Raw genomic sequence first — 25,356 nt, 5'->3', positions numbered from 1 at the left:
CTCAAAGTAACAACAAATTAAGTGTCAAATCACCTTGGCTTCAGGTGGAAACAGATACAGAGTGATGTGATAGATAGCACCGTGGTGCAATGCTGTGAAAAACATCTAATTTAAAGGTTCAGTGTGTGTCTGTGTGTGTCTGTGTGTGCCTGTGTGTGCATGTGTGTGCACGGACGACCGCGTACTAACTGTAAACCCCACTGTTAAAGGATTCCACTGCATGACAGGCGTCAGTAATCACTGATATTTTCCTGCAAAAAACACAACATTTCATGACAGCTCATAAATTGCTGAGCAGTCTTCAGTCTTCCCTGGGGTTGTTTAGTCAACATCTACTCCCATCACTTCTCAATGCTCATGCAAACATAACGCAACAGCATACATTCATCACTGGGTTTTCCCCCTGAAGGCGTTTATCAAAATTCACTGCGCTGCCTGCATGGGGTCCCACACTCTGCTATTAGTTCTTCCGATTCTCTTTCTTTTTTAGAAAGTGTTGGCGGGATTAACCATTGGCCTTGAATAACAACAGCCGATTCATTAGTAGTCAGGGGACATCATATTTGCAGTATTTGTATGGTTATTCCTGCTCATATTACAGTGCCGACGGGGAGGCAGATCTGCTCAGGAGGTGCTGAAAGGCCAGCTAAGGAACAGTGATTCATGTGAATGAGAGAAAATCGAGTCTCGAGAGGAAAAAGACGTGTTTAATGGGACGTTCACGCTCTGTTACCTGCCTGACAGGAACAATCTCCTTCACTCACCTTGTTTGCCACTCATTGGCCTCTGTATACAGGCTGCTAATTAACAGAGCTCCTGAATGCTGCATGAGCAGAATGGTTACATGCGCAGAGAAACCTGGCTCATTTGGAGAAAGCTATTTATAGTGAATGCATTTAATATTCAAATCACATCACAAGGGTATCAGTCAAGGAAGTATTCAGAAAACGTCCGCGGTAGCAGAGCTTTGATACTCTAGATTAGCTGTTTATTGGTCATTATTTTATTCTCATACAATTGTCATACAATAAATGATATTTGGACTCCATAATAATACAAATATATTAATATTAATTTAACTGAACTTTTTATATGTGACCTTTTGCCGTCATCTGAATTTAATTTTTTTGCCTAAAGTTACAAATTCCTTTTGACCAACAGATGAAAGCAATGCCCATATAAAGGTGTTAAATATGAGATTTTGAGTATTTCTACTGCTTCTCAACGGCTCTCAACATTTAGTCATAAAGCAAAGAATAGCTGAAAAGTTCAAAGGTTGCCAGTCAGTAGGATACATCACGTGGGAACCATAGCTGTCTAAACCACATCAACATACACATACATAAAAAATAAGATGATGGTAGTCCATCTTGTGCTGCGAGTCACATGTGATGACACTTTGACTTCTTTATACTCAGCAAGCATTCACACAGTCAGATTCTCTGACAGGCACACGCCCTGCTCTTGTGACCTTTAGCTGTGACCTTTATCAGTGCCAAAATGCTACTTTGGGAAGGTAATTTATTGTCCCCAGCTCTGCTGTCAAAGAGGAATGTCACATGTGTCTGACTGACTACGAGCTGCACAGCTCATGTTGCTAGGATGGTGTTGCAGGAGCTTCAATCTGCTGGCTGTAGATGTGTGTGTGTTTGTGTGTGTAATGTACATTATATGTGCATTCAGTGATTATTCATCAATAAAGGTTTGGTTGGTCCATTTTTTTAGGCATAACCGATGAGGGAGAAATGCCCATTTTTGGAAGTGGTCATACAGCTTTCCAACCTTTGACACACACATGTACATGTCAGTATTGCCCAAAGCAAATGTTGTACTTGCTTGTATAGACATTGTTTTATTCATTAGCGGTTATCAAATAACAACAAAGACTAAAGTGAATTGTCACGTTTCATCTTTATTTAAGTAAATTAATCAGAACTGGGAAACCGTGTCTCATAGATGCAAAGCAACACACATTCATCATCAGCTCCGGGAAAAAAAACAATGCGTTGAATATATATAACCTTAGTTCGGACAAACCTGATTCTTGAGCCCTGCATGTGCATACACACTCGCATATATACCCACTGTCCTCCAGCCCTATACAGTAGGTGCATATGTGCCATCTGTGTGTCTGCATTGCGATCTCAGGTATTAAGAGTGAACTCAAGGTATAGAGATTGACTCAATGGAGTCAGATGGCGCTAGGCTGTACATTGGGCTGGATTAGCCCCCCACCACCCTTCCTTACTCCCAACCGACCAAACGGCGGGGTGATTAATAACACCCCCCTCATTACCCTCAGCACACAAATGGGACGTCAAGTTGAAGGTTGATGGAGGAACAGCACTGTGTGTGGTGTTACACGCCATCATACAGATTAGAGTTTGGTCTTCAGACATCGCCCCCTCCACCTTTATCCTGCTGCCTTGTGCGATTTGTATCCTTCAGGTATCCTTCTTCTGATGCCATTTGTCACTGCAGGGCTGTGCTGAAGTCTCCTTTAAAAGTCGGGTGTAGGGACTCTTCTACTCCTGTTTTCAGTGATTTATGAAGTGCTGGTGCATGCTCACCGCGCTGTGGTATAACAGTACTTTCCTCGAGGAACATCAGAGTTGTCAGAGCAAACCACACAGGACAGAAGTGTCCCACACTTGTAAATGCTTTCACCCTGGTTCAAGCCATCTTCAGGTCATTTATAAGAGTTGCAGAGAAAGTCACATTTTACAAGATCACAGCTCTACAAATGAGATATTGTAAAAATGAATCTGTATAACTCACACTATGACACAAGTCCCTTGTGTACGAAGCAGATTTTAATTTATGCACAGTAACACAAGCAAACTTTAAAAGAGTTAGTTGACTTTGAACTATTGAACAACCTTATATGTGGCTGTACACTCTGAACAGAAATATCTCAACTTGATGAATAGATTTCATCTCATAGTACATGGGTGGCACTCCAGTTGGGGTTCAGGAGAGAAGTCTTTGCTGCGTCTGTACAGTAAATGCCATTAATTAACATCCTGATCTCACAAATTACGTATTTAACTCAGAAGCCAAAGGAATAGCGAACACTATCAAAATTCAAAAACATTATTTTTTGTTTTACAAAAAATATAAAAAGTACGGTGACAAGGACTGAACTTGATGTCGGCTGATATGAATACTACTGATTACTTGTCAGAATGCGCATAAACGTTTTCTTTCTTTTCAAAAGGAAATGTTTTATTCTTTAAACACTTGAGACATTGAATAAATGTATTTAGAAAAACTACGGACATAGGCTTCAAACTTAACATTCTGTACAAAACATGTATACCTTTAAAAGCAAAATATGCAGAAAATAAAAAAAGAGAAAAGCAAAATAAATGGTACACTAATCACTGCTAGCTGCTAGAGCTTGTAACAGAAAAAAAGTGGACAAACTTGACCACAGACTTCAAATATCTACATCCTGATTTTAGGACTCGGGGTGGATGTTGATCCATCTGGAAATCGCTGCAGCAATAATGGTAAAATAGTCACCAGGCATTACCACAGTCTTTGTTTTTATGACTTAGAAAACCAGTCCTGAATCAAAGACCAGCTAAAAGCGCTGCTTGCGAGTCCCCAAACCCTGGAATGCGATCAACCATGCAAAAAACAAAACAGAACATCAGAGAAAACACGTCAGATGAAGTCATGCAAAGCGGTTTTGTGGTTATTTCCCATCATTACAAATACAGGTCTGTTTTAGAGGCGTTGCAGGAAAGTTAGAAGGGGATCACATTTCCCAGTCTTCGTTTTCGTCCACATTGGGAATTCCAGTTGTCAGTTTCTCAGTGAGAGGCAAGGCAAGTTTGCCCACAAAAATTGAACTTTCCGAGTGTACCCCAAGGCACCTGAGAGAAAGTGGGCATTTCACTCTGTTGGCAACACTGCAGTCTGTGTTTTCATTACATACCAGCTGCCATAGAGTATGAGTGGGACTATCCCCCGCATGGTGTCACGAATCTCAATACAAAGCACAAAAAAAAAAGATACAGTCAAAATGGATGACAGGGTTGGTGTCCCAGCTATGATATGGAGTCTGAACTGCCAAATAGAGGCTTAATAGTCATCATAGGTGTTGAGGTCAGTGAAGTATGCGTTTGTATAGGTCTTCCCGGCAAGCTGTGGGTTGAAGTACTTATTTCTTTCCTCCAGAATCAGATTGTTTTTGTTGAAGGCCTGTGGATAAAATAAAAGAAACGGAGGAGAGTCAGTATGGATCAAGGGATTATTTAGCCCAGATGGCAAGGTAAAAGCAAATCCATCTAGCCCAAAAAAGAAGAATAAAAGGAGCAACACAAATCAATGGGAGGCCGCTCAGTGAATGAAACATACATTTCACAGAGCAAGGTCAAAGCGTTTGCAAATAGGCTGGAAAAATGATAAGCCACCACAGGGCTAAATTATTTTGATGCATGTCCGTATGTCCACCTCTGTCATCTCTAATACCCAGCATCAGCAGTTTTTATGGACATCCAATTGTTGGTGCTCTAGGACAATCTAAGCCATAACAATTGATCAAGAGTGAGTCTCTTTTCTGTTAAACAATAAGGAAGAGCCATGGGGGCATCTTCTCTGTCCCCGCGTGACAGAGAAAACACGGAATGAGCTTCTGATGTGGTGCTCAATACAGCATCAGCAATTTGGCAAATGGATCCGTTCATATGCAGTCTGTTGTAGAGTGTGTGTGTGCTGGGAGTCCCTTGGGGCAGTGTAATTGAACACTTGATGATGCTGCATTTGCTGTTGATGGATGTTTCCAACTGACACTGACAGGGGAGTGTGCTGGACAAAAAAAATAAAAAAATCCTATTTTTGCTTCATTCCCATTATGTGATTTGCACACAAAGGGAATGTAATCAACACCACTGCAGCTTTGGCGACGGTTATGTGTCTCTGTAGGTGGTCCCATGGCTTATTTTATGCTAATAAGTATTGTCGCACAGCTGTGCGACAATACTTATTAGCATGATCTACTTTGTCTTTCCGCCTTAAACTCTTTTAATTGGCTGAAGAATGATTATATTTTAGTTTTTGGTGCAATGGTGTAATGTACTTAATCTAGGAAGTGGCATTAGTGATAGAGAGGTAACAGTGGAGCAAAATAAACAGCATAACAATGACGTTTTCTTCTTAATCCATCAAATTAACCATCAAGTAAAAACAGAGGACAAAACAAGAAAGACCAACATGAAAAACACATGCAAATGGAGGCACTTGTTGAAAGAGAGGAAAAAAAGGAGGGATACACTGCCTTCTCACAAGCCGGGAGGGAGTGGGGGGGGGGGGGGTGATGGGAGGATGACGGGGTCTGAGCAGAGAAAGAGAAACTAGAGTCTGTACTCCAACCTGCCAAACACAGGAAGTGCCACAGGAAGTGGAAGGGCAGGGCACAGTGGGGAAGAGGAAGTAGTGGTGGTTGGGGTCAAAGAGTTGTTGGGGGGAATCGAGAGGCGTGTTGTTGTAGAGGTTAGTAGAACATTTCCAGGCCGCGCATTGACACCCCCATGTTAGCAGAGAGAGGCTGGTGCATGGCTGGGTCGTCCAATGGCAAGAGTACCGATACATCTGGCTGCAAGGAGAGGAATGGGCAAGAATCATCCTCAAAGAAACCCTGAGGCTGTATTCTGTCTGAGCCTAAACAGTCACCATGTAGCTGGACATAACACTGCTGCTCCATGGTGACTTAGGTTGGTGATCATCTAGACAGCTGGAAATACAGAACAAAAGTAATGACTCATAAACATTAGGATTATGGCCAAACAATCTCATATTTGGCATCAGGTGTTCATCATTCCTCCCTATAAACTCTCAAAGGAGATATATTCAGTTTTGCACACTTAATGTTTGAATATTCACTGCAACAACCAAACGGTTTAAGTCCAGTGAGTGAGGCTTGGAAGCAGAATGTTCTTTTGTAAAAAATTAGACAGTGATTATTTTTCATGCAGCTCCTTTTGTATTTCCACGTGGTCTGTCTATATTCATATCCGCCTCTATCTGTAATTGGACAAACTGAATTATGCTCTATGCGTCTGACTCTAATTGCATGACAGATGAACGCTGCTCACACCTTTGTTCTGCAATGAAATTACATTCAGAGATGTTTGCTTCCAGCCAAAGGATCCGTTCTCACTGACATTTTCATATCTGATAAGTAGAGTTTGCAAACAGAGATCCAAGTATTCACTTAGTTTATAATGTATGTCTGATTTTGAAGACTTCCTCTGACAGAATATCAAACACAAACAAATCGAAAACCTGCCAAAAAAAATCCTGACGTATCAGCATTGCAATAAAAAACAAGTTATAATACCAAGCTGAGTTTCAGTGTAAAACTTTGAAGAATACCAATTGACTGTGTGCTAAACCCCCTACCTTGAACATAGAGTCTGTAAAGCTTTGCGTTTCCCTTCACTTTGTACTGTAGCTTCTCTCTATGATTCATGCCATGTAGCCTTGCAGCAGGAAGACCAACAGGCGCAAGTCTTGAAGTGGCACGCTGGTGCCAAACCAAAAATATTTTGAGGCAAATTATTTTATTGGTATTACATCATGCAACCAGATTAATTTCTTCTGAAGCTTCTTTTTAGGGTAAACAATGCACAGGGTGTAGACGTTATTAAAAACGCTCTATAATACATATCACAAGGATGCTTTGAAAAAAGCCCAGCTGCTGCATGGAGTAGCTATGGACGAGCACTAATCACCAGCTCAGTCTGCCACTAAAAGCCTGACGTATCAGTGGATAAGAGGTTGTTTGTACCACGAGAGTAGCTGGAGCGCCGTCACGGGATCGGATGCAGCCAACTGTCTGCAATTTTGGATGCAATAATTAAACACACAAAAAAACCTGTGTCTAAGCAGGGAAATGTGCAGATGCAGAGCATCTTCGCTGATTACCTTCCCACGCACCGATTAGTAATTAGTATGTTATGAGAAAGCAGTGTATGACCACTGACACAGAACAAAGTCACACACTGAGACACACAGCAGAGGAGCACACGGAGAGAAGATATACGCACAACTGTCTATCCGTTACACAACTAGAGAGTGTCAGTGCACGACAGGAGGTGGTGTGACAGTGAGAGTCATGCAGTAAGAAGTGTATTTAATCACAACTGACACTGGAGGAAGAGGCGAACCGTTGCTCAACAGCGGGGTGTGGGAGTGTGACATCAATTGATTAGGCCAAACAGTAAGGAAATGTTACAAACTGCTGCTTTGCCTCTACCCATCTGGACATCAGTCAAGTGTGACCCGCAGTGAACCCCAGTGCAAACCTGTCCACAGACCTTGATGGCTTCCACCGAGTCGTATTTGTCCAGTTTGTTGATGTGGTTGGTGATGCTGGTGTTGAGCGGTGCGGCTGAGATAGGGTGGATGACGGTGGCGTCGTGAGACTGCTGCTGGTAGCGCTGGCAATACGAGTAGACCAGCAGGGTGACCAGACAGCCGAGGATGGAGCTGCTGAGCCCCACGGCGATCATGTGGAAGAGGTTAAAGTCTGGAAGAAGGCAGGAAGGGGGAGAAGTGAGATGGAGGTAATTCTCTATCAGTTCACATAAGTGAAAGTGGTGATTGAAGCTGCAATTCATATGGTAATGATGAAGTGTTCGGCAATAAAAAAAGACACTTCTCTTAGTCTTTTTCTCTTTCTATTTTATTGTTCAGACTGTGTGCAAGTGGGACTGCAATACAGATGAAAGATGTGCGCCCTGTTTGTATCTGCCATTCACATGCAACTTTCATTTAGATATTGTGCATATCAGCTATACACAGCTATTTACGGTAACACAATTTATAGTTTAATTCTGTGTTATTTATAAAAGTGTCTGTTGCCGGCCAAAAATGAAAAGAAGAAAAAGAGAATATATTGAGATATTTAAAAGAGTTAAATACATACATACATATACTATACATATATATATATATATATATATATATATATATATATATATATATATATATATATATATATATATATATATATATATACACAAATATTTAGACTGCTATATTAAGCAATTAAGCAATCATTTTGCCAGTAGAATTGTAATATAATAACTGATATGCTGATGTTTTTGTGCTTCTCTTAAGATGTCCTTTTTTTCTTTCTCGGAGTGAATCATATTTAAGACATAAGAAGTACTTTGACTTCCTCCAGATATGAGCAGATTTGTCTTTAATGTATCTTTGGTGTGTTTACAGTTGGATCTATGTGTGTTAAGCAGTATTGGAAAGCTACCTTATAGCCAGAGTTATATGTATATGTGTATGGCCAGGTGTCTCTCTCTCACACACACACACACACACACACACAAATTACCTCCACAGCGCCTCTCCTCCTGACTGGAGCGTGCAATCGAGACTTCTGACAAAGGCAAAGAAACAGCAAAAGGAAACAGAATTCAGGTTAAAAAATAATGTACATTACACATACACTCTTGTTAGCATGACAAATTGTACCCTTGAAGGTTGAGTGTAGAAATGAAAGCTGTACCCAATATGGAACAGATTATCGTAAAAACCCCACAAGCTAATCACGGCTGTGGCACCTGGAGCGGTTTATGAAAAGTATCAGCTCTCATTAAAGGAAATTAAGTACAAGACGTATCTAATGAACCTTAATGGACTACCTTTCCCATTAAAAGGGATGGATGATAAGGTATAAAAGGCAAATGGGTAATTCTATAAAGACCTGTGAAGGGTTTTCATGATTATTATATCCCTGCTAATTAATACAGAAAGGTTACACATTTGTGTTTCAATCAAATGTTTATTCTAAAGCCACAATTAATGAATCCTGAAGTTTAAGAACTCCAGAACTACTTTTCCCCCAAATATTTACAAACATTTCATAGCAGTTTTAGTGTTTGCAGTAATGCAATGTGAATAACATAAGCATCCTTTGTAAAAGGAAGACATTTTAATGACCTCTGTGCAGCACAGATCAATGCTCTGGGCTGTCTCGCATTACTGGCTGTCAATATGGAGATGCCGTCTAAAGATATATGGTTTGTGAGATATGTGTGCGTATGTATTTTTTTTTTTGCGGGACTTTCTGAACTTTCAGAAAGAGTTTATTTAAACAACTGTTCACTACACCCGCCCCCTGGGCATCGACTGACTTATGCTTAGCAGCTGTAACTAAACACACAACAGACAGTAAAGGCAGGTTTTTTTTTTTTTTTTCAGGGAAGGGTCTCCATAAGTCTTTCTAGATTTATTGCAAGATTTATTATATCTTCAACAAATTGATCAAACGGTTACATTAAAAAAGTCTTTCACGTGGGCCACGGGTCAAAAAGGTTCACTTCACATGCAAAGGCTCATCTCTGTATCAGAGTTTTATATTCTCATCACCATCATATAAGCAGCTAGTCTGTTTTGAAAAACTCAATACAAGTGAATATTATTACTTATGGCTGATTTAATGTCTCTAGTGAATACAGACAGCTTGAAATGTAAAGCAAAAATAAGGCTGGAAGGGCTGAGAGAACAGTTCATTTCACTGGCTGGAATCAATAAAGTGGATCTCATCTTACAGTTATAAAAACAAGGATCTTACACCGTTACTGCACTTACATTGTTAACAAACAACCAAACAGAAAAGCTGTGGGGCACACTGTCTATTTAACACTACTATGACTCATTCTGAGAAAGGCTGCATTATTAGCACAAAAATATTGGATGCCAGAAAATATTATATAAAAAAATAAAAACGCTTGAAAAACCAGGTACAGAAAACACCTCACAGGAGCAATTTCCCCCTTTCCATCTAACATGAAAAAAAAAGTAAAACTGCTGGTGTAAGTGCTTTTTACATGGCCTGACAAGACTCCTAGACTCATAATGAAACTAATATAGCAGCAGGGTTGTTGGAATGAGTAGGGAGACTGCCCTTAAGTGTAGCACCTGGGTTCACGCCCCCGTGTAATCACCTGCCGCACTCGGGAGTCCTTGAGCAGGAGACACTCTCCCTACCTTGCTCAAAAGTGCTGCCCTGCCGCTGAACCTGACCTCCGACCTGATACGAGTCCCTTAGAGGGATCACTAACGTATTTCATTATCACAGGATTCTCGGAAATAAACTGAATTGCCGCTGAGGGCATATGGTGGTGGGTGATGGAGAATAAATGTGTGTGTGCTCAAAGTTGTGTATTAAGTCATGCATGAGTGGCCAAGACATTCCAGAAGAAAAGCAGTTTTCGTTTGGACACGTAGATGGCTGTATTGGTGAGTTTTTTGTGAGCGTGTGTGTGTGTGTGTGTGTGTGTGTGTGTGATCACCTGGTATTAAATTGGAGTCAGGGGAGCATGGCCTGTTCTCGCTGTTGTTTCCCGAGCACTGGTTACCAGTGGGAAACAGGACATCACAGTGACGCACGCGCATCTGGGCCCCGTTGGAGTCACAGTGGGACCACTCCGACCAGCTGGACCAGCTCTCTAGGAACGGCATTGACAGTATATCTTACAGTCTGTGAAGTGTATGTGTCCATATGTGTGTTTGGATGAGTTGCGTGACCCCTCAGCATGAGTCTAAAAAAAATAATCAATGAACCTTTGATGGATTGGTGGCCGAGTCAAGGCCCTAAGCTACTTGTCATTGAGGTGTGTGTGTGTACCTGGACAGGATTGTGTGTTGCACAGTGCCTCTTCAGTGTGCAGGCCTAGGCAGATGTCCCCTCCATAAGCTGGCGGGGGGTTGCTGCAGGTGCGCGTCCTCATATAGTGTCCCCCGCCACACGTCACAGAGCACTTGGACCATGAAGACCAGCATGACCAGCTGCCGTCCACTAAAGGGAGGATATCAGTGTCGTAATGTTTATGTTAATGCTAAAAAAACTGAATGATTATAAACATTTTTTCTTAGGTTATTCATGCGTATACAGTCACTAAATTGAACAGTTTCTTGTTTTCTGGGAGAATATTCCCCCAAATTTGTGCTTACGTGTTTTCTGGGATTTGTGTTCCAGGTCATTTGAAAAGACAATTTCCTCTGAACATCAAGTGATTGGAAGTCATTCCAAGCCATTTCAAACAGCGATGCATGACGCAGAAATATGAAGCAATTTGGACATGTGTGTGTGTGAGTGTTTTCAAATAACAGGAAGTGTGCTTCATCCAGCTGTTACAGCAAACGCCTGACCCTCTCCCCCCCCGAACTCAACAATCTTCTCTGATTAATAAAGATAAATGAAGCATCACAATCTGTCTTTGTTGTTGCTCGTAACTGTATGTGGTGCCAAGCGGCAAACGCCTGAAAATTCAAGACAGCATCAGCACACAAAAAAGATAAACAGAGGGAAAGAGGGAGAAAATTAAGAGAGAGGGAACAAGAACAATAAAATGGGGGCAATCTTTGGCCGTGAATCAGAACAGAGGGAAATATCCATCGCCAATCATGTCGATAAAAACCTTACTTCATTGTGGCAGAGAGATATTACCTTTTCGGAACCACTTGAGAATTGCTTTTAAAGACCTGATGATGGCTGGCAGCACAGTGCAGGTAATTGAAGTTGCCGATGCTTTTTTCTCATCTCAGTGTAATTTCTCTATCACAAAGCGACACATAAGTCGATTCCTGGCCATCGATGACGGATCGTCTCATCTCGGGCGCAGACGCAAGAAAAACACGGATTCATTTGTTTCCAAAACAGATGGATGGTGGCATAACACCTTCTCCTTCATATATTTAAAAAGCACTGGATTAGCCATAAAGGAGGATTACAATTGGTCTACCAGCACGGTCGGCTTGCCTCAAAGTAATATCTCACTTTCAGAGGGGTGCTAATTGAGTAAGCATTAGTATTCATAACTACTCAGGCTGAGTTAAGTCGATTCCTTTGGGGGACAGGAGAGCGGAGCTGATCATCAACACACTGTAGCGATGATATTATTACAGTCAACATCCCAGAATAGGTGTACTACATGTATTAGCATAGTGATACAGGGCAGGAAAATCAAAGCGCATTCACTCTACATTATAGGGGAACATTAGTGGCAACCACACAGGCAGAGTCTTCCTGAACAAAGCAAGTCTGATGCTCTTAGGTTTCAAAGTCTTCGTCTGAGCTCACAGCTGATAGCACCTTAGCGGCCGCACTCAAACTGTTGGGAGCTGAATGGCGTGCACTTTCAAGGAATGAATTAACCGGCTGTAAAAATATAATCGATGGCCGTGCACTCTCTTGGCTTTTTCGCTTGGTAACGGCGTGGCAGCAGTTATGAAGACAAATCGCGGCTGCTGATATGATGCGTAGATCCAGGATCTATGCTTTTTGTGAGACACCTAAACCCTACTCCAGAAAGATTGATTAATAATCATCTAAAACAACATTCCTGCTTGTCTACTTGGCGCCTATGCAGGATAGCAGGTGTGCTTTATGCCAAACTAAGCACTGGATTTCCATTTAGACAGCTTACTTCCCTTTTCAGACAGAGTATTCGTTTATTGGAAACCTTCCTCTCTCAGCCTTTTGCTAGAGGAGTGTTGAAAATGCATTGTCTAGGGGCTTTTCACAACAGAACAAGGCCTCCCATAGCTGGCAGCATAATTACCCTGCAATGTAATTACATACTTGATCGCCACAGGAATTGTCTCTTCGATTCCTGGTGTAAATTGGGGTCTTTGTAACACCTCTTATCTGAGACTGATTTCTTTTGTGGTTCCCAAAAATGTGAAGTCATGTTGTCACTGTAACCCTTTATCCATTTATCATGGAACAGCATAGTTTGAGTACGGTGCAGTAGTATGTATTTATCAAGTGTGAGTGACAAAGAGAGCTCGCTATGTAAATTACTTCTGGTATTGTGAATGTTCTTATCTCTGTGTCCTCTGTTTGATGTTTGTGTACAGTATAAGTCTTTGCAACTAAAACTGGCTTGTAATGCGCAAACGTGTGCATTTCTTACCTGGACAAGGAGTGATGTTACACTCCTGATACTCTTGTGCTTGCCCCAAGCAGGTCTGACCTCCGTACTTGGGCTCCGGGTTACTGCAAGTCCTCTTCCGGCTCCGGATCCCCCGGCTGCAGTCTCTGCTGCACTGGGACCAGGAATTCCAGGAGGACCAGCCACCGTTCACCGTGTGGCCTGAGACCCTGCCAAGGCGAAGCACCTCTCCTGTTGGGAATAGATTGGGGACTTTTGTCAAAACAATTTCTACTGGATGTCACGCCTGTGGTGTTCCTAGCTTTTCTCAGCATTAAGACATCACTTCCTATGAAATCTTGCTGTTTTGGGCAAGAAAGCAGATGATACTTGTCCTCCATTCCTGGCATCACTGCTCACATTTATTTTGAAGAGCAAGACGAGGGCATAGAGAGTCAATAGCAGCTCATGATACTTTAAAGCTTTTAGATCTATTCAAAAAGCTTTAACTTAATTTGTGCAAAAAGAGCAGAGCCCACTACATGTTTTGTGTGGCTGTTAAGTCATATTCTGCAAAGCGATTCAAGAGATTTAATTAAAAATCACCTCGCGGAACATTATGTGCACAGAGCGTAGAGGCTCATACACACTGTCAATCTTAAGTTCTGCCTGTTTATCAAATCATATTTGAAATTTTACTGACGTCTTTCAGCAGATAGAAACAAAAACACAAAGACAATACTATAATGTTCTCCTTTGTGGTTTTGACAAATATTCGATGGATTCCTTCGGGATTAACTGTAATAACTTTAATCGTAGCTTTTCATCCAGCGCCATCATCAGGCCAAGGTTTCAATTTGTCCAAAGCGTTGGTTTATTACCAAAGTTAATTTACTGTAAAATGACATTCTGCATCCAGCCTAAGCTGTTATTTGTGTGCAAAATAGCAAATGTTGGCATGATGTTAAGCATAGAAATGATCATACATGGCAAAGATCAGCATATTGGCATAGTCACTGTGCGCATGTTAGCATGTTGATGTTAGCATTTAGCATACAGGGCCTAAGTACAGCCTCACAGAGCTGCAAGTATGGTTGTAGACCAACTTTTAGTCTTGTTTGTGTAAAGATATAACTCACTGAAGTAAGCACAATTACTTAAAAAAGCTATTTTTATTTAAAATATTGTACTAGTAGTAATATTGAATGAGAATGGAGACAATCGATAAAACCAATACCGAGACAAATAGACGGATACCACTTTGATGGTGTCAGAAATCAGCTGTACAGATGTTATCCATCATTTAACTCTTCACAGACGTCTTGTCAGTCTCTAAAGATGGATTCAGTGAGAGCGGAGTGTGTCCCGTGAACACACCAACGCTCCCCCTCATCAAACAAAATCAGTCGACTAATCTGTGTACACTCGTCTGGAATGAGTCGAATAGAGGATTCCTAATGAAATATGAAACCGTCATTACTATTACACTATAATTACTGCATGCATTAATCAACGCTGTGAAAATAAGCAGAATGAGTGAGGAGAGAAAAGCTTTTGGCCATTTTAAATGAAGAGAGAGTGAACTAATCTGTTCGAGTGAATAATAATCACCTTACAGTCACTGTCCAAGCACTTCTCTGATGAGTCACTCGTTCCACAAACTGGACTTTGATCCACTTTTCTTAGATGGCAGTAGAGGTCTTTTTGTGTGTCTGTGTTGCGTCTGCGTCATCCTATTATACACCCATTCTGCTATTTCTATCAATATATATTTGTCTTCAAAGGAAAGAGTGAAGAACAGTTGTGTGTTGTTGAAACAGCCAGCAGAATCCCATCTGGATCCTGGGTGTAAACCACTTGACCATGTCACAGCAACCTTCCACTTTGTCTCGTTCTATAATCTCTGATTTATTTTTTGTTGCATCACTGTGTCATCTATTATGCTCACAGCCTCTCTGCCTCTCTGCCTCTCGATCCATCTTTCCCATTAACCTTCTCTCACTTGTTGTCGCTCGGCCCCCCTTTCTGTCCTCCAACCTGGCCTCGTTGTTTTGTCAGCCTGTTCTTTTCACTGACAGTTAGCGTGGCATGGCTGCTTTGTATTCTCACAGAGAGGACTGTGTGTTTACCTAGCCCAAATCCTCGACCTCTTCATAACTACGGGCGACCTTGGTAGAGCACTGGCTGACTCTCCCCGGCTTCAAGCTGGCGTGAGTGTTGACAGGCCCGTCGAGGCTCCCGCTCTTTATCGATTCTGAGCAGACAGTGGCACGGAAAGCTCCCCCTGCTACTCTGACCCGTAGTCTTTATCAAGCCCTCCTTAGCCCAAGTGACTGGACCGCTGCTCTGCTTTCATGTCAATGAAGTGCCTCTCATACATGCGAACAAACACATTTGATATACACACTTCAATGCACTTGCCGATACATGTACAAATACAAACACTTACTTCCACTAGTGTCCATAATACACCCAGTACTTCGCCCACATTGCTTGCTGAAGCTTTGGCCTGAGACGGCTCTGGTGTGCTGCACGTATTGTCAATGCGGCTTCACAGGGACCGTCCTCCCGTCGCCAGAAACAAACAGAATGGTGCCTTCCCTTTCAAATAGGCAGCGACTGGATCTATCGATCCTCACAAGAACCACACACAGCCGGCGAGAATTAATCCTTTATCTCCTGAAGGGCTTGGCTGAGCCAAAACTAAGAAGGATACAGCGCACCATCCAATAGTCTCTGATGCAAAGAAACTACGGCATTAAAAAGGTTCCATCCTCCCTTTCTTCGCTCAACCTCACACCCTGCTCAAAGGCAAAATACACTGTCAACAAACATGTGAACTTGTGTGAGTGTGAAAGAGAGAAAGTGTGGAAAAAAGAGGATAAGAAAAGAGAGGATCCTGTAAGGGCACACATATTTGCAATTCTGTGCAATCTAATGTACACTAGAGGCGACTGTAAAAGCACTCAAACAGCAAAAGGTGTGAGAAGAAATGAAGTGAGAAAAAGATAGATAGAGGCAGATGGAGACGAGATGACATCTGCAAGTCAAAGAGACAACTCCGCTTCGAGACGAACAGATGTGAGAGACGGAGAGGTAGAAAAATCACTATCCTTCAACAGTGAAGAGATGCACCGTCATGTGTGAACAAAATTTTATCGACATCAGAGCAACACGAGACCACACTGAGTGTGGAAAAAGCAGAGAAGTGCTTTTTCCAGCCTGTCCTAGATTAAAAACTGCATATTTACTCCCTATTACTCTTCCTCCCTCCTCTTCCTCTACTTTCCCTATCAGATCAGCAATGTCTCCATGCGAATATTTGTGTTTGTACATATATGGCTGTTTTTTTTACAAAAGTCATGCCCTCCTTTCTGCTCTCTTACATTGGCACAATTTGACAGCGCTCCCTTTGCTGTCCTAAGGTCTGCCAAGTGATCAACCCTGAAACTCTCCAGACGGATATTCTCATGGAAAAGCTAATTTAAACTTTCTAAGGGTGCAATTAAAACCCCACCCCATTGAGGGATCCGTGCACAGCCACATGCACAGAAACATGAACGCACAAATAACCCAGAACAAGGATGTACATGCTAACCTGATATGAGCCCAGGGAGTAATGGGTGTTATGTGATGTTTCATTAATTCACTCGAGGTGATGCTTGTGAGTGTGACACATTTTTTTAAAAATGAGGTTTAAAGGCCCAACCTGCACCTTCATTGTCCTCTGCTCTTTCCCCACTTACAGGTTTGATTGCAGAGATATATTGGACTGGAGGGGTTTTATTCGCTGTCTGTCTGTAATGTTTGGTTTGCTCAGAATAATACAAGAACTGAAAGCACAATATTAAACCTACTGTTAGCATGAGCCATATGTATTTACTTTGTGGTGTTTGCAGGGTTCACTGTTATAAGAAGGACTTGCAGTAGATTACACTTCAGTACAGGGTTGCAATAACTTGAACTCACAGACTGTCTCCATCACTGCCAACTGACATCCAACAGCATTTTAATGCAACAAACAACCAATCCCATGTTATTGTTTTCACATCATCTATGGATGTTGTTTATTTGGTGAGTTTGATTTTCTGACAATGTGATTCAGCATCGCATGATAGAATTTTCAGCTTCCGACCGACACTTTACTCTTGAATGTGCCAACAAGGATAGTGTTAAAATGGTTCACACTGCTCCAAACTGCAACAATAACACAACGTTAACAAGAAACTAAGGCAACTAAATGCTGACTGTGATGGATCACCTTCCACATGCAGGTTTCAAGTCACCACAGGATGTTTTTTACACCCAGAAACTGGTTGGAACACTTTATGGTATGTTTCATAAAATTGTTGTTAGGTAAAACTCATTCATACCAATTTGTTCAAATACAAAAGTATTGTGTTTGAGTTGGCTGTTGTTCATTCAAGTGAACAAAGCAGAAAAAGCATCTAAGATGATGGAAAAATTCAAGACCATTTTGTCTTCATTTATCCCTCTTGCCACGACAATCATAGATAATACAAAAGTCCAGCTGGTACTGCTGGTTGTGGTGGCAGACTTCAAGCGCATGTAGGTTCTTTCAAAAGAATGAGATAATTTCAAAAACCTGCTAACAAACAGCACACATGTTTTTTTTCTACCAAAGGGAAACTTGCTTCAATCAAAGAAACAGCCCTTTCCTTCTCCCTGGCAATTTTGAGTACCAAAGCACTCTTCTCCTCTCTGAGACAGCATAAAGTCGTCTGATTGGTCAAAAAAAGCAACAGTGAAAAGTGAACCGGTGTTAGGGAACACAGACAAAGACATAACTTGGGTGTGTCTAATCTCCCAAAACCAGCTGTTATGATGTTTTCAAGAGCTCAGAGCGTAATCTCATGCAGGCATGTTCAGCAAGGAGTGACTTCATGTCAACAAAGAAGATTCTGACATGCAGTTATGTTTTTACATCTCCGATGCTGTCTGCTAATTTGTTGACTTAATGTCGCTGTCACCAAAAACTGTCACTCTTTGAGAGCCCCATTGAGGACAAATGTCATCGACACTCCAATGGTACTCTGCAAATTTGGTGTCAAGGATATTTGCAATAAGGTTGTGCACTCTATCTGTCCAGTTATGTACTTAACTGAAGCATAACAGACAAGGAGAGATCATATAGGGAGAGAGCCTGTCACCAACAGCCTTATAAGAGCTAGTGTATTATAAGAGATGCAATAGTATCACAAGTAAGCCTTTCAATATCGTAAAGACTGAGTAACAAGGTGGGGATGAGCAATTGGGTGAGAGGGACATACCGAAGGAGAAAAGAAGAGCAACATTGAATAATCGAAATGCATTTCATTTATTGCAATATAATCTAAGTGTAATTGCACATAAATGCACAGTAGGCACAGAACAATCAATCTTGGGCCTAAATCTTTACTTTTTTTCACCATATAATATTAGCATTTTGTGTGAAAGTATTCATGACAAAACCACAGTTTAAAATAATATATTGTCATGCGAATTAATTGCAAGATCTTTCTGTATAATATCTACTTATTAAAACACATACATCAGGGACCAGACGTACTTTATAGCTACTCAACTGCAGGTTTACATATTACCACAGTTAGTTCTGTTTCTTTCTTGATACTGAGATGTCCACAGAAAAAGAGAGCCCCGACTGTAGGGACCGAGAGCGGAACAGAGAAACAGAAAGACAATAAGGATGCTGGAATGGCTGTCATCCGTCAGAGCATCCCTCAGCACTGTCCTGTGTCTACTCAGTGTCTGCTCATGACATCCGTGCAGGAGAAACTAATCTGTCGCCCATGAGAAGGCTCTGGCCTTGATACCAGATCAGCTGAAGTGAAACACATCAAGCTGCTGACACTCCACCGTTTCTCCCTGGGAAAAAGATGAAGCCATCACTCACCAACACAAGCCGGCAAAATTACAAACTCACAGTCTTCAACAGGAATCTCTTTCATTTTTCCAAGGCTTTCTTTTCTCTCACTGTGTCTGCTTCTGTCTTTGTGAGATGCAAATGTGGGGAAAAAAAGAGCTTTTTTTGTACCTTCACATTACTGCTGCTGCATCAGAAGATCAGCTGACTGAACTTTTATACTCTCTTTATTCAAAGAGTACATTTTTTATCTTTCAAAAACTAGAAACACAAGAGCAATTCTGTCTGTCTGTATATACGTGTGTCCTTTGCATATCTCATGAACTGTTTATCCAATCTACTTCACATTTGCCTCCTGTATTGCTGTGGACACAAGGACGTGCAGTGTCGACGTTTGCGCAATTTTGACACATTCAATATTAATAATCTAATAAATAAAACCTTGACTGAGTTGAGCATGTCGTCCGCAGCGGGCTTTTACAGGCCGCGGCTCATTAACTGCAGTTCACTTTTGCGGCCGGATGATGGATTTACTAAATTTACAACCAAACTCTTCTTCACGCCATTGTTCGATGGAGTCAGCCAGCAATGATCGGTTCTTGACAACGCTCTAAGCAGCACTTTCCAGGGATAAGCAATCGGCCCACTTCAAACAGCCACATGCCCCGAATGAAGCCTCACATCCAGAACGGGCACTGCACGATTAGCATTTATTCTGCAGAGGTCTCCTTGAGAAATCTATAGATAAACAAATATGATTAGGGCGGTGTGCAAGATGGAGAATAAGAAAAAAACAACTGTCTTCTCGAAGCCACCTAGGAATATCAATTGTGTTCCCTGCAGAATTTTGCTTCATGGGCATTAAGAAAATACACGTCTATCAAGGCGATAATATCAATGATCACATTTTTTTTCTCATTCAGGCATGTGAAAAGTGATAAAAAGGAAAATTGTCTCTAAATGCTCCAAGACTAATCACTGGGTGTAGAAGACAAGAGAGGTCTTTAAATCACTACAGATAATAGCAATTAACTTATCGCTATCATTAAGCTATGATCACTGATATGAAACTAGTCAGTATGGTATATAAAAGCTCACTGTAAATGCTTGGTTAAATCCTATTTTCATAATTTATCTCTCATAATAAAGACAGATAGAGATCTTAATACAGGAGACATTGAGACACAAAGAAAAAGAGATAGTGGGCGCAGGTCGAGAAAGTTGGGAACATATCTCAAACATCGATTTCTTGTCTCCATTGACAGGGGGATTATTTCCCCATATCTGTGCTTCCCAGATGAAACTTCCAGGTGTTTGTCAATAACATAGTATACAATCCAATTCGTCAAATGTCAGGTATATCTGATAGCTTTGATGCTCCAAGCCACAAACATGGTGACATTCTGCCTGAGCAGGGAGAGATGAAGAAGATTTAAGACAACATGGCAGAGGGGGCTTTTTATTGACTAGCGGGGGAGCGACATCAGTGCGCTGGCGAGACAGCGAAATTGTCTTTTAAAGTTCATGCATCTGTTTCAAAATAAAAAGGACAGCGTTGTCTGGAGGGAGAGCATGAAGTCTCTAGTCCTTATTGCTTAAGATGTTTGTTTAAAAAAAGTCTCCTTTTTGCATACGCAATCTTCACACGTTTTACCTCCTTTTACCCTATGTTTTGTTATGGCGTGACACATGCATACAATACATGCATATAGTGTTGGCAGAAACAGATGATTTTTACAATGGCAGATTTATTTTATCAGTAACAAGTCGGGTAAGAGATTACATACTGAAATTCAGTACTACAGTTGCAAATCCCTGTGATCCTCATTTCTTCAACAATTTGGGGTATCAACTTGATTGCCGTCTTAATGGGAGTTTAATAAAGGGTTGAATACATTTCTGCTCTGTGTGTACATCTGATAGACTGCTGTGGGATCACATATCACATGAAAATCCATCTGGTCAAGTAATGCGTTTGTGTCTGGGAAGCTAGAACTCGGTTCAATCTACTGGCAGCAACGGGCGTCTCTGTACCTCAAAAGTTGTCTGAAAGTTGTCGAACCCATAATGTCTTTCTTTCTATCTACACATGTTTAATACAGAATATGTGACATCTGGGTCTAGAGGACTTGGAGCTGTTTACAGGCACCTGTCACAAAGCTGGGCTGAGTAATGAAATGAATGAGTAATGTAATTAATTACTTTATTTCTCATTAAGTAATATGCCCACTGCTGACATGTTTTATGACGGCTGGCACATTGAAACAAAAACTGTCATGTCTCACACCTACGAGCATGCACACACACACACACACACACACACACACACACACACACACACACACATACACACACACACACACACACACACACACACACACACACACACACACACACACACACATCTAAACACAAAACAGGCAAACATGCACGTTATCCCACCCCCATACACACACAAATACACACACCAGTGCTCCCCAGTGGATCGCGGCTTTGATACTGGTTGAAATGAGGATCACAGGAGTTCATTCTCTTTTTTTCTACAGTTATGGCCTAAAACTCCTCAGAGAAGTAAATCACATTGACGTCCTTCGATGAACAATTAACGTGGGATAAAAGGAGAAAAATCCACAGAGGCCACACTCACCTCAATAGGTTTTTTTTACATGTGCTGTACACAGCTGTGCAGCTTGATTGAGTTAAGTTGAGTTAAGTTTTTTGTGAAGAATATGACATTGATTCATATTCTACTTCCCTCAGACTTACACAGTTGAACATCTCATGAAAAGAAGAGCCATGACTCTGGGTGAACCAGTTGTAATGTGGAAAATAATCGTGTTTAACTGACCATTTACAAAAAGTGAATACATTTTGGATTTCATATAAAATATTCTTTTCATTCACAAGGCCATGCTTTGCAGTATTGCCTGCAGTGATGTTATCTAGATAAAATGCCAACATCCGTGGGTGGAATATGAAGTGCAATAGCATCATGACTAATCACTGCTGTTGTTAAACATTGGCACTGAGTGTATAATTAAGTTTTGTATTTATTACCGGGGAAATTATAACCTCCCCAAAGAAAAGGTGTCTGAATAGCACTGCTATTACATCATTTGGACCTGAATAAACTGAGTTAAGAGTGCCTCCCATGTTTCCTGATGGCAGATCCGTGAAAACAACGAACCATGTTTTTTTACACGGGTTGTTGAAATGATTTGACGCCCATACTGCACATCCTCCAACACAGCCTGACTCACAGCCAACAGTGACTGCTGAACCTTCCACCTATGTTTTTCAATTGGTGTAATTAACACTAAAGCTAATGTGATGTGTCAGGCTTCTGGTGACAACCTCTAATGAAACACATTGTGTCTATTACTTCCTCGCGCTAATCAGAAACAAGAGCGACCAATTAAAGCTCAAGTCTTTGTTCCCTAATAACGTCACAGATGTGTGGCCGTCAGTCCTCTTACAGCTTTGAGTCTGCAGTCAGGTTTGCTCTGTTCCTGCCAGCGCTCATTTAAAACCCTTCAGCAACCTGTAAGCGTTGGATTCTAAGTGTGAAGAGAGCAACTTGTACCGGCGACAGCGCTGGAGGAAAGACAGTGATGCATAATCAGAAATGAGGTAAAAGAGATAGATCAAACGAGAGGAAACCCCCACTGATATTGTACATTAGGGCTATCCACTGTGATTACTGCAGCATGTGGCATGAGAGTGGTGTAGCGACAGACCACCCAGAGACATAGAAGAAGTCAAAGTTATGGGAGGCTGGCACATCGTAGCTAAGTACTAATTCTTAAGCCTTAAATAAATAAATCAGCTTTTCCCTCTGAGGCAAAGCGTTGTAAAGAAACTTTAACAGATGCATTTGAAGCCTCTTTGCTGTGGTGGGATGCCACCCCGCCTCTCTCCCCTTTAATATGGATCCTTCCAACAAGCAACATAAACAACTTGCCAATTTGCAGCCTGCTTGTACAAACGTTTACAGCGTTTAACTCATGAGGGGTGGCTCATGAATGTGGCTGACTGAGACTGTGTGGTGCACACACAGGCAGAAGGGAAGCGATGGGATGACGGATAAAGAACATGTGTTTGTGCTTCTTTGGGAGCCTATAATTGAACTTTGTGCATGCAACGGTGTGTGTTTGTGTTTTTGTGTGTGTGAGTGTGAAAGAGAGCTAAAATTACTTGTAAACTGCTGATCGGCTTTGTGGATTGGAAGTTCATTAACATGTCTGACACTTTGATCCTCTGATAAAGTCGAGGACGACAGCGGGAGCTGATTAAGATAGCGCTCGTTCAACTTTTGCAGAACAGAGAGGGGGCAAGTTTGAAAAGGAAAGAAAGAAAGCTCTAATGAACAACAGACACAGCCAGAAAGAAGAAAATGGCTTTCGGCGAGCCGGCCAATAACTAGCCTGCGGAGACGCAGAAAGCCAGTTGGAGTGAGATAACAGAAGCATCCAGAGGCTGAGATAGCTGGAAAGAGACCATCTGTCTCCTCTTCTCCTGCACTCACCGTCAGTGGAGCAGCCGGTGGATCCGTCGCTGGAGCAGTAGCGCATCTCGATCCTCTGCCTGCCCACTTCCAGCAGGCTGGGATCTGGGATGCGAGCCTTGCAAGTGTAGCGGAAACGCTGCTCATAGTGCCCGCCGTTGTCCGAGATGTTCACAGGCGTCCAGGGAGTCCAGGGCGTGGTCTTCTTCAGGTCAGGGCATGGCAGGGAGTTGCATGACTGGTACTCCTGCAATCAGAGACAGGGGAACATTCAGCTGCATTGAACAACGACTTATTTCCTGGTGAGCACGTATACAGGCAGGTGAATTTGACACATTCCGTGCAGGAAGAGATAATCTCAAATCATTAAAGCAATAATTAAAGCAATAATTAAACATGACAAGCTCATACCGAATATGTGGTGTATTTCCCAAGCATAATAATGGACAGGACAATGGCTTTTGAAATTCTCAGCAGTGACTAATATGAAATTAAACAGCTTTTTTTATGAGGAAATAAACAGCCCTTTCAAAGCTTTCATCATCATTCATCCTTAAAAGCCTCTTGATTCCAGTTCTGGCTGGTTTACTGTACTGTATGCTGCCAGATCCAGTACGGCTCATCCCCCAAAATACCCCTCACAAACCAACCAAGCAATGTTTGCCTGGCCCCACCACACCTGTCATTCTGCCTGCATGCACTTACTAAGGATACATTCTCTTTAGGCCACTTGCTGAACATGGCAGGAGGCAAACAAGCCAGGCAGAAAAGGTCATTCATCAAGTTAATTCATAACCAACGGGAAAGAGGAGGAGGGGTGATAGAGAAGTTGATAGAGAAGGAGCAAAATGGAGGCAATAATAGCAACTCTTTCTCTCCTCTCCATCTGGCTTTGAGAGCCGGGCAATAATAATGAAAAACGCAACACTGACGCACCAACAGTCTGATGTGTGAGTCTCATTCAGGAGAGCCATAAGTATATATCTTGCCTCTGCCTTTTCTCAACCAGCTTTCATTTGGACTAGTGGTTGAAAAAAATCTTCTACTTCTGTGATGCTATATTTGATGATATGATTCAGTATGATAATAGGTGGGTAATAGGCCACTTTTGTGCCAAGCTAAATAAATAATGTGGCGGAGGTAGTGATACATCTGGAGAAAATGACAGCACAAAAGAGAAGGTGAGATGGCCACCATTTCCCTCACTGCTTGTTTATTTATGCTGAATAGGCCTTGAGTGACTGCCAGACCTTGACAAAATAAGATAAGAGTTCCTTTCTGCAATCCGTCAGCCTGTCACATAGGATCGTCTGACAGGTCAGCTGAGGAGAGGACCACTATACATTATTATACAGTATGCAGCTCTATCTTTCACCATCTTGCCTACTCTTTAATGCTCTCTCATGGTCTCACTTTCCATCTATCTATCTTCATATTTATTTCACCCTCTTTTTCCTACACTGTTCATTGCTCGCTGTGTCAGCTCTCTCTCTCTCTCTCTCCTTCCTTCTTTTTTCCTCTGTGCCTCTGCTTCATCTCTCTCTCTCTCTGTCTCTCCCTCTGTATTTCTGTCGCCTCCTCTCCCTCGCCTCACTTCCCCTGGGTACCAAGGTTAAAAACACAGGAAGGATTTAGATTCTGTTTGGGCCCTGTGATGAATGAGGGTGTCACCTCCACCGCACTTCCTGCCTCTCTCCATCTAGCGCAGTAATCATCTCCAGACATTAATATTTAACATCATCACGCCTCACAGACCAGCCCACAATCTGGGATTATCAGCCAATAACAAAAAGGAAGCAAAAAAAGAGTCAACCTCAGCGTCTCTCCGCTGCCTACGGCACCAAAAAAGAAAGAAAAGCAACACGTGGCACGAATGGGGGAGAAAAAGGGCAGACGATCTGTTGGTGTGTGTTGTGTGAGTTGTTGATGGTGGCCAAACACAGTAAATATTTAATGAGGCTTGTCTGGTAAGCGTTTCTTCCTGCACTCTCTGAGGATTAGTATCGATGCAGAGGACTAAGGAGATAATTAGTGGGTTTAAAACTAAACCTCATTCAAGGTCT

General features: G+C 41.8%; 1 protein-coding gene across 1 annotated transcript in view; it reads right to left on the bottom strand.

The window, feature by feature from the left end:
• Window positions 1-1,909: 1,909 nt before the first annotated feature.
• Window positions 1,910-25,356, bottom strand: part of sema5a (sema domain, seven thrombospondin repeats (type 1 and type 1-like), transmembrane domain (TM) and short cytoplasmic domain, (semaphorin) 5A) — a gene marked incomplete at its 5' end in the record, with an annotated part of 77,856 nt that continues 54,409 nt past the window's right edge. The window contains 7 exons of the mRNA XM_079234626.1: window positions 1,910-4,209; window positions 7,326-7,537; window positions 8,360-8,404; window positions 10,323-10,478; window positions 10,658-10,828; window positions 12,948-13,157; window positions 23,315-23,540. Of these exons, the coding sequence (XP_079090752.1) occupies window positions 4,090-4,209; window positions 7,326-7,537; window positions 8,360-8,404; window positions 10,323-10,478; window positions 10,658-10,828; window positions 12,948-13,157; window positions 23,315-23,540 (1,140 nt within the window). The 3' untranslated portion in view covers window positions 1,910-4,089. The remainder of the gene's footprint in view (window positions 4,210-7,325; window positions 7,538-8,359; window positions 8,405-10,322; window positions 10,479-10,657; window positions 10,829-12,947; window positions 13,158-23,314; window positions 23,541-25,356) is intronic.

This window comes from Taurulus bubalis (genome assembly GCF_910589615.1).
Source record: "Taurulus bubalis genome assembly, chromosome: 18".
Classification (NCBI taxonomy): Eukaryota; Metazoa; Chordata; class Actinopteri; order Perciformes; family Cottidae; genus Taurulus; species Taurulus bubalis.
The sequence above is the reverse complement of the archived record's forward strand: the minus strand, read 5'-3'. Positions and strand labels throughout refer to the sequence as shown.